The sequence below is a fragment of the Monopterus albus genome, unplaced genomic scaffold (assembly GCF_001952655.1).
Source record: "Monopterus albus unplaced genomic scaffold, M_albus_1.0 scaffold124.1, whole genome shotgun sequence".
Classification (NCBI taxonomy): Eukaryota; Metazoa; Chordata; class Actinopteri; order Synbranchiformes; family Synbranchidae; genus Monopterus; species Monopterus albus.
Genome location: NW_018128004.1, coordinates 365,608 through 375,646, shown reverse-complemented (window position 1 = coordinate 375,646; position 10,039 = coordinate 365,608). Strand labels below are relative to the sequence as shown.

The window sequence follows — 10,039 nt, the reverse complement described above, 5'->3', positions numbered from 1 at the left end:
CCTTCACCTCACACATGAGCAGATCAATTTCCTCAGTGTTAAATCTTACTGACGTCCATCCTGCCAAGTCCACCAGTATGCTAGCAATCCTCCAAACATTCAAACTCGCATCTCTTACAGAAGATGTGAGGTTACACACTGATTGGATAATTGCACACAGAACACACCCCTTCTTTAATAAGGAGATCAAATACAGCCCTTTTGCTACTTGCACAGGCACTTGCACCGTTCTTCCTCATTTTCACATTACCAAAATTAACATGGACACACCCAAACAACACTTGTGCCAATCCATACAATACATTGATCAGACACCTTGGATCCCCAGAATAGGGCCCTTAGTCTTAGTCCTAAATTTAGAAGTCAATGTTGGTTTTAATCATGAGGTCATCCTCATCTTTTCTTTAGTTTAGTTTTAGTTGATGAAAACAAGACATTTTAGTCATGAGAAGATTAGTTGACTCAAATATCACAATTAAGTTTTGTTCAAGCACAACAGTGAGGACTGGGTTTTGCAGTTTGTTGTAGATGGTATCTGTCCCTCAGTACATGAACCTTTCTTATATGTCTAGGGCTGAAAGGTATACGAGTTGTATTGTTACATATTCTGTGTTGAAGTCAGCAAGATTTTATTTATTCTTCTTGTCCTGTTGGCATGTACCACTTGTTGTCCTTTGTTCCACTTTGTTCTCCAGTGCTGAAATGTCAGCTGACCTACTAACTATTGCAGCCATCCTGCCTTTTTGCAAGTACTTTTGCTTTGTTGTGGACTACAGTTATTGAGATTTGTCTTGTGTTAGCTACACAATGGACTTTTTTTTTTCTCAATTTTTGTCACCTCTTTTTCTCATCAAAAAAATGGTGTGGAGATTTTGTCACAGTTTCATAATGTCAGTTTTATCTCACCTTCATTATGGGGAGAAATGTGAATATGATGAAAATGTTTTGTTTGTTAAATGAAATTAATACTACGATTAATGTTAGGAAGCACTGATGGCTAGGGACTTTGAGTTGGCATTAGTGAGATGTTTATGCTTAGGCCTTTCTCCTTGTCTGTCATGCAGGAAAGAAACAAGTGAGGACTATCACATCTGTGTCTGAAGCAGTTTCCATCTTCTGCTATGAGAATTATTGTCATTGACAGCATCAAATGATCCATTTTTCACCAGCTCACTCTGACCTGCTATTATGAAAATATTTTCAGTGTAGGAAGCAATAACCATTTTGTTTTGGGGCATTAGATACTTTGCTCTGGCTAAGAAACATGAGTTAATAAGAAGAATATGGTGGCAATGATGAAATACATTTTCCAAATTTAATGCAGGCTCTTTATTTTATATTTGGTATGTGTAAGGCAGTGGTTTATCAGAGAGTTGCTGAGAGTGAAGAGAGAACAAACAACAGGTGAAATAATCCATCATTTTAAAATAGCAACTGAAAGGTTTTTGAGCTTTGGACCCAAATACAAAACCCGAAGGATACATTTTTCAGTTAGAACAATCTTTCACCAACAAACTTGAGAAGAGGAAGGGCAAACAGTAACATACAACTTGGCAGAAGATAAAGTCAGCTAGGTACAAAAAACACAATCTTCAGGCCCTCAGGATAAATCACAGTTTATGGAGCTGGAGCAGGTCAGATAAGTACCTAGGTGAGTGGGCACAGTCTTTGTTGTCGCACAAGTTACCAGTTAAAAGGGAACAGGCTTAAGTAGTGTCAAGGGGCAAAAACAGTCTGGTGCACAGAGGACAGAGTGGCAAACAAATCAGAAAAGGGGCAGACAACTGATCAGGTTGTGATTCAGGCATACCAGTACCAAGGGGCAAGGACAGTTGGAGGTGGGCACAATTCAGCAACGAGCAGGCAAAGTTTTGTAACAGGCAGAAGGCAGGATGGCTGGAGACCCTCTGGCATGAAGTTGACAGTCCTTTGTCCTTTGTAGTGAAGAGTGCAATACTGTACTGGCCACAGTCTTTTAACGTGGCTGGCTGATGACACCAGTGAGAAACTGGTGTGTGTGGGGGGGAAGCAGGGAGGGGCAGGAGCAAAGGCATGCAAGAGGGCAAGGCAAGGACTTTACAATTCAGTACTGTTCCTGGGGGTTTGTATTTCAATGTATATTTGGCATAGTGGCCAAACCACATTATTACAACTTCTGTACACATCACATGACACACACTAGCCCAAATAGCATTTTTCCCATAGATGATTATTGGAAAAGCAGCGGATGTAAAACGGAATAAATTTTTCTGAGTGTTAAAAATGATTGTTTTTATCATCAGAATTTGGTTCACTGGGACCACTTTCATTTGGAAAGCCTAGTTGAGCTGTAGGATATTTTTATTGAATCCCATTCATGTGTGCATGGAGCCACCTGGAATTCAGCCGGCTCGACTGGCAGGACTCTCAGCTTGGCTCAACTGTGCATGCTCCATGGGCCCCAAAACACAGAAGCGAGGGGAACATCCAGGGGGTTTTTTTTTTTTGGCTGAAATCAGGAAGCATGATGATTCTTTTTTATTTTATTTTATTTATTTTTTTATCATGCCCCACTGAGCAACTTTTCTAGGAATGAATAGGCTCCATCTAGCAGTGCTATATCCAGATTTCCATTAATACATGTTCAGACTCCCATACTTGGGAGCTTGGATTTGGCAAGTTTGAACTTTAAGCACATACTCCTGAGAACAGGAAGACACAGTGCTGTCTGTTTTCAATAGGAGCACCAGCATCCTTGCTGACAGGCTACTGTGCTCTGAATGAGATGTAGCTGCCTGCTAATTATAGCTAGCTGGTCCATTAACACGTACTGGCATCTCTGAAAATGTGCAAGTGCATTTCCAAAGCGCCATTACTTGATAAACTGTCCATACATTTTCAGTCTAAGTGGTTACTTTCTTATCTGAAAAAATAAAACTTTATGAAGAGGCATAATAACAGTCCTAGAATAGAAATTATAACAGCTTTGAGCCTGGCCTAAACTCTGATACCTGCCACACAGTGCATTCTGGGATACTTGGTTGCCCCAAGTCCACACAAGCCAGCTTCCAAAGCATTCTTGATCAAATGGGCAGAGCAAGAACCCTTCTGTTTTTTTTTATGTGTACTTGGCTGGATCCAGACTTTGAATTGGAACAGTACTCGGGCTGTGACTGGTGACATTTTACAAGTTGGCAAGAACACAAGTACAGAATAGTATGCATATTGGAAAACACCCCATGTCTTTTATACAGAACATCCATGGTAAAAACAAGGGAACAACATGACAAGGCAGAAATGCCTAATGGTGTTAGAAAATGTAAACTTGTGGATATGAAATTTTGCCATAATCAGAATGAAACTGATCAAATATAGTTGGTTACTTTTGTTCCTGCTGTGGTCATGATGACTAAATAAAACATTTCCCATGAATTTTGGAGATGATGAATGTAGATGCATCCTTACAATGCCTTTGACTATATTGACAATGAACAACAGTCTCAGTGGAGGAGTTACGGAAAACACAGGTAATATAAAATCTCAAATCTCATAAAATAGTGTCTAAAGAGGTAGAATCTATGAAGTTAGATTAAAGGATGTTTTTCTCTTGTTATATTATTGATCATGTATTTGTGGGGTAATGACCAAACCCTTTTCACAGCAAGTGTCAGGAACAAATTTACTCCAGTATGAGACAACCTATGGTAGGCCTACAGATATGACATCTTGTTGGAAAAGCATCTGAATTGACTGATTATTCTTTTTTTTTATCAAAACATATTCTTCTTAAAGTTGAGTCAGCTGGGATCAATAGAGGGGAACTGTCATGTTCTTAAAAACATGGTCAATCCAGAGGGCATTGCTCCAAAACCACTGAGTATTTTTTCGGTGTAACAGGAAGAATACATTTGTTAATAAATTCCATATATGTCAGTGAAAGACCCTGGCCACTGAAAAATGATCCCACCAATAGAATACTGTCTCAAACCAGTGCTGAAAAAAAAAACGAGTACTTATTTTGGTACAGTATGCATGGGATGGTGTAGTCAGTCTATTGATAATCACCTTACTTCTCAGGGGATCAATATCCACTATCATAAGGTCCAAATTTCAGTTTGCCCAATGCTGTGGTTTGTGGCCACATAACTGAAAAATAAATAACATCCTCATCAGCCTCAGCTGTAATTTGTGCTTGGTGATACTTAGCAAATATTAACATGCAAAACTAAGATGGTGAACATTGTAAACAAAAAGCATTGTAAACTTCAACATATTGTCATTGTGAGCATGTTAGCATTCAGTACTGCTGTTAGCATTTACAGTGGTTCAAAGCACCATGGTTGTTAGTCTTACTTAGATTAAAACAGACGTTCCTTAATTTTTTAACGCTTCTTTTTGGTTATTTCTGTTAGTTGGTGACAAGGTGCCTGCCGACATCAGAGTGACCTCTATAAAGTCCACTACCCTGCGAGTGGATCAGTCCATCCTCACAGGTATTTGTCTTCTCTTATCAGACACCAGACAGTCTTGCTTCACGGTTTTCACATCATTTAGACAGACTATATTATTACATGAATTTAGAAGACCCAAGGTTGTAAGCATCCAACAATTTTAGTTATATTCATATTGTCTCTGATAGTACTTTATACCCCTTTAGGCTGTGATTGTAACTGTGTTTGGCTTTGTGACTGTCAAAACATCCCACTTTATTCTATCACCTGTCGCCTGCAGATCTAATTGTCTCGTTTTCTTTTCTTAAGGGGAGTCTGTGTCTGTCATCAAACACACTGACCCTGTTCCTGATCCCAGAGCTGTCAACCAGGACAAAAAGAACATGCTGTTTTCTGTAAGAATACCCCCCTTGCAGCTCACTGAGTAATGTTTGTCTTTTGACTTCATGTCAGGAATTGATTGTCATAATACACAAATTGATACAATGCTGACTTTGAGTCTCCTTGTTGATGTGTTGATTGTACTTACTGCAAAATTTGATTGGTTTAATGTGTGGATGTTTGATTTATTGCTCCATTTGATTGAAACTGTTGCCTCTTGCATTCAGCAAAATGACTTAGAATGATTTTTTTTTAGCCAATTTGTTCAAAGAAATGAAAATCAAATTTCTCCAATATATCATCAGTTGTTGGTTTTTTTTTTCTGCTTCACTTTTTTTGCACCCATGTCTCTCTTTTTCTCTTGTCCTCAGGGCACCAACATTGCTGCAGGCCGTGCCATAGGCGTCGTTGTTGCTACAGGCACCGCCACAGAGATCGGAAAGATCCGTAATCAGATGGCATCTACAGAACAAGAGAAGACGCCACTGCAGCAGAAGCTGGATGAGTTCAGCCAGCAGCTCTCCAAGGTCATCTCCCTGATCTGTGTGGCTGTATGGGTTATCAACATTGGGCATTTTGGAGACCCTGTCCATGGTGGCTCCTGGGTTCGAGGTGCTATCTACTACTTTAAGATTGCTGTGGCACTGGCTGTAGCTGCCATACCTGAGGGTCTGCCTGCCGTCATCACCACCTGCCTGGCCCTTGGTACGCGTCGCATGGCCAAGAAGAATGCCATTGTTCGCAGCCTACCCTCTGTTGAGACGTTGGGCTGTACCTCTGTTATCTGCTCTGACAAGACAGGCACCCTCACCACCAACCAGATGTCTGTTTGCAGAGTAAGTGGCAACCAGAAAACTAATACATGCTAATTGTTTGAATGTGGATTTGACTGCTGATAGTACAGTTTAACCCATGGATCAGTGTATTATTGCAGATGTTTCTGTTGCACTGCTGTTCCAGAGTGGAAACTGAAGCCTGATCATTTAATATGTACACCCTTTGTGGAGGTGAATTCTACAAGCGTTGGCTACTGATTTTCGAAGTTAATTTCCACACCTCGACCGTCTTTGAGATTATGCTTACTTTGTTCCTCGTGTGTTTTTGTGCAAGTGGGGCTTAAGGAATTATGGAAAATCCTTGTTGGTGTTGTAGTGTTTACCTTCTCTTGGCAGGAATGACATATAGTAGCTGCTGGTGTAGTAGTGCAGGCTGGTGTGGTCAAGCAACACCCAGAGTATCACCTTATACTGTACTGTATCAGCTCACACATACACGTCACATCTCCTGAATAAACACGATCGTATTCTGAACTGTCCTGTAGAATATAAATGGTGTATATATAATTACATTAGACAAACAGAAAGATCTTATCTATGACTATTCAAAAGAGTTCAGCCTCACCCTTTCCTTTGTGTTTGTCAGTATGTCTATGTGTGTGTTTCTCGCTAGCCGTCTTTGCTCCAAGCACAGAAAAAATGCCAGAGCTGCTGTTTGTCTTGGCTCCTGTTAAAGACTCTAGCTTTGCATGCATGCACGCATGCACACACACACACACACCTAATCTCACTTAACACTGCTTGTCCTTACATTGTCCATTTCACCTCTCACATCAGTTAATGACCTCAGAGTTAGTGGCCAGTATGAATAGGGCAGCACTAAAGCCATGTCCACAAAAAAACTGGTCCCAGAGGACAGTGTTCGTGTTCATTCAGTGATTTCCACTGTCACATGGCAAATGTTTATTTATTACTGAGAGGAGGTTCATAACCAGTCTTTAGAAAACATATGGCGTGTGGCATCATTTTGAAGTCTAGAGCAGAGTCACAAGTCTGAGAGTCAAGTCTTAAGTCTCTGAGTTAGAGTCCAGGTCAAGTTTCAGTTGACAGTTGCAGACAGAGACCAGGAGGAGTGGGAGCTAAAGAAAGTAGTTTAATGAACAAAACATAGGTAATGCTGGGTGGCAGGAAGACGAACAGGCTCCAGGGAACCAGGAGTGATGAGGAGGAACCCAGGAGGGAGACGAGGAGACCAGGGAGGAACCCCAGCGCCACATCGTTTATCACGCAGTAACCATGAGTCAGAAACACCATGTTCAAGAAGCCTGCACTGGCAGACACTCAGAGTGCAGGGAATTCAACATTTCCCTGAACTGTACAGTAATTACATTACATTGCAAAGATAAGGAGCCTAACACCAGTCAACACACCTGATATTACAGCAACAGCACTGACGTTAACATAACGTTACGATAACTCCGGGTTAATTTAGCTAACTTGGTTCTACAGCACTGACCTGCTTGATAGAGTTTTCTAGTTGAATGTGGTTGGCCTGGTCTTGATGTTCAAGTTTAGAGACAATTACATGCGAGTTGCAAGTCAAGTTGGAAGTCTATTTATGGGGGTCTTGAGTGCGACTCGAGTATGAGACACCAAATCAAGTGCCCAGTAGAGAGGTTTACAGAATCTGAAGCAGACCCATGGAAAACCCACCAAAAACCATGTGCCTTAAATTAATTTATGAAAAAGAGACCTGATCCAAATAGAGCCAAGCATAATTAAACTTGATCCAAAATGTTATTGACCTGAACAGCCCTAATAGAGAGAGAACACCAAAGTAGACTGATGCAGTATCAATTTCTGGTAGAAAATAACAATACAATGGAAGTATAAGACAAAGTATAAACATGTATAATGCTTAATAAAGTCATGTACAATCAGAGAAACTAATTCCTAAAAGAAGTTGTTGATATGCTTCAGTGACTATTTTGTAGAAGAGATTGAAAGTCCTGTTTTCACTTCCTGCACCAACAATATAATATTCTGTTGTCAGACAGAGGGATAGAAAATAATCATTTTCTAAAGCAATTTAATATTTGTGAATCAAATTCCATTTGTCATTTAGTAAAATAAACTTGTGCTCAAGAGAGCTGAGTGTGATAACCAGAGATACTACTGTACCTGCCGATCAAGAAAAGACACCTCTAAATATGCCACTCTATGAGCTTACAGTATGTAGCTTGAGCTGAACAGCATCCATTATCTTCACATGTGACAAATACAGGACAATGGCAAATGCTAAAATGTAGAGGACTGTGCAACAGACCCTCTTGCTCCTGCCATAGAAACAAGTTAATTCATAGATGCAGGGAGGTTCCTCAAGTGGGAAGGACATAGAGGAGTGATCTCACCACAGCCCCTGAAACACTCCCAGACAGAAAAAGAGGGAAGCAAGCTGACGTTGATAAATATTGACTTTCTTTTTCCTCGCACGCTCCCAGGCCTGTTGTTTTCAGCTTTCTGGTGGGAGATAAGTCAGCACACATACCGTCATGCTGTTACAGAGACAAATTAAACTTCCTCTTTGCAGTGTTTTTTTTTTTTTTTGTCATGGTGTTTCCTGAGGATAGTAATGTTTTTTAGTTTGCGTATGGTGTTTGAGCATGGAGGTTTAATGCCCACAATATTTTGCCTTAGCTTACCTATCTGTGCTTATTCTTAGACTGGTCTCCAGCAGTTTCTACCATGCCTCAGGTGGATCCCCATATCAACATGATTTCCAGGGATTCCTCTTCATGTCCTGAGACCGTACTTCCCTTTTTCCTTCACACACACAAACATGCAAAGATGTGCAATCATGCGTACATACAGTAAAAAGGGTTACTCACCATTCATCCCTACAAAAGCTCAGAGGAAGTGAGTAGAAGAACATGAACTTTTGCCACCTCCACAGAGTCACATCACACTGGGCCTTGTTTTACTTGGACATCATAATGGATCAGATAGTGAGGAATAGTGACCATGGATGAAAGAACAACCTTCATTTTTTCCCCTTAGGCCCTACTTAGTGCGTGCTCTGTGTTCCTTTGTAGAGGTTGCTGCGTCTCTGTATAGTCACTGTCAGTTTGCTATTGAATTGTAGAACAGAGAGTAGCGACTGTGGTGACCTTTGTGAAATTAAGAGTGGGGGACATTGAGTCCGAATGGACTATGTCCCTCACCTCCATTGTTAGGGCGGCTGCTGGGAGCTGTGACCATAAAGTCTCCGGGGCCTGTCATAGCGGCAATCCCTGAGCACGCAAGTAAGGGATGCTGTCAAGCTAAAGAAGGAGCTCTATCAGGCCTGGTTGGCTCATGGGACTCCTGAAGCAGCTGGCAGGTACCAACAGGCCAAGTGGTATGCAGCCCTGGCAGTTGCCATGGCAAAAACTTGGGCCTGGAAGGAGTTTGGTGAGGCCACGGAGGAAGACTTTCAGTTGGCTTCAAAGAGATTCTGGAGAACTGTCCGGCGGCTCAGGAGGGGGAAACAGTGTTTTGCCAACACTGTTTAGAGTTGTGGTGGTGTGCTGCTGACCTCAACTGAGGATGTTTTCGGCCGGTGGAAGGAGTACTTTGAAGAGCTCCTCAATCCCCCTGTCATGCCTTCTGTAAAGGAAGCCAGGGCTGGGGACTCGGAAGGGGACTTGTCTATTACCCTGGCTGAAGTTGCCGAGGTAGTTAAGGAACTCCTTAGGGTGTCGGAGGGTTCATGGGAGTTTGCCCAACCAGTCTGCTGTGTTTTGTGGATCTGGAGAAGGCATTCAACCGTGTCCCTTGTGGCATCCTGTGGGAGGTACTTCAGGACTATGGGGTGCGGGGCTCATTGTTACGGGCTGTACGTTCCCTGTATGACCGGAGGATCTTGGTTCGCATTGCCGGCAGTAAGTCAGACCTGTTTCCAGTGCATGTTGGACTCCATCAAGGCTGCCCTTTGTCACTGATTCTGTTCATTATTTTTATGGACAGAATTTCTAGGCGCAGCCAGGTAACGGAGGATGTCTTGGTTTGGTGGCTGCAGAATCTCGTCTCTGCTCTTTGCAGAGGATGTGTTTCCATTGGCTTCATCAGTTCAAGACCTACAGCGTGCACTGGAGGGGTTTGCAGCTGAGTGTGAAGCAGCGGGGATGAGAATTAGCACCTTCAAATCTGAGGCCATGATTATATGTCTTGTTTTGGTGGCTGCAGAATCTCGTCTCATTATCAGTTGGAAAAGGGTGGATTGCTCTCTCCGGGTTGGGGGCAAGTTGCTCCCTCAAGTGGAGGAGTTTAAGTATCTCAGGGTCTTGTTCACGAGTGAGGGAAAAATGGAGTGGCAGGTTGACAGATGGATCGGTGCAGCGTCCACAGTAATGCGGTCTCTGTACCGGTCCATCGTGGTGAAGAGGGAGCTGAATCGTAAGACGAAGCTCTCCG

General features: G+C 42.1%; 1 protein-coding gene across 2 annotated transcripts in view; it reads left to right on the top strand.

The window, feature by feature from the left end:
• The window catches only part of atp2a3 (ATPase sarcoplasmic/endoplasmic reticulum Ca2+ transporting 3), a 59,197-nt gene that overhangs the window by 30,006 nt on the left and 19,152 nt on the right, over positions 1-10,039 (top strand). For both annotated transcript variants that reach the window (XM_020612371.1, XM_020612373.1), the window contains exons 6-8: positions 4,392-4,472; positions 4,740-4,825; positions 5,183-5,647. In XM_020612371.1, coding sequence (XP_020468027.1) covers positions 4,392-4,472; positions 4,740-4,825; positions 5,183-5,647 — 632 coding nt within the window. The remainder of the gene's footprint in view (positions 1-4,391; positions 4,473-4,739; positions 4,826-5,182; positions 5,648-10,039) is intronic.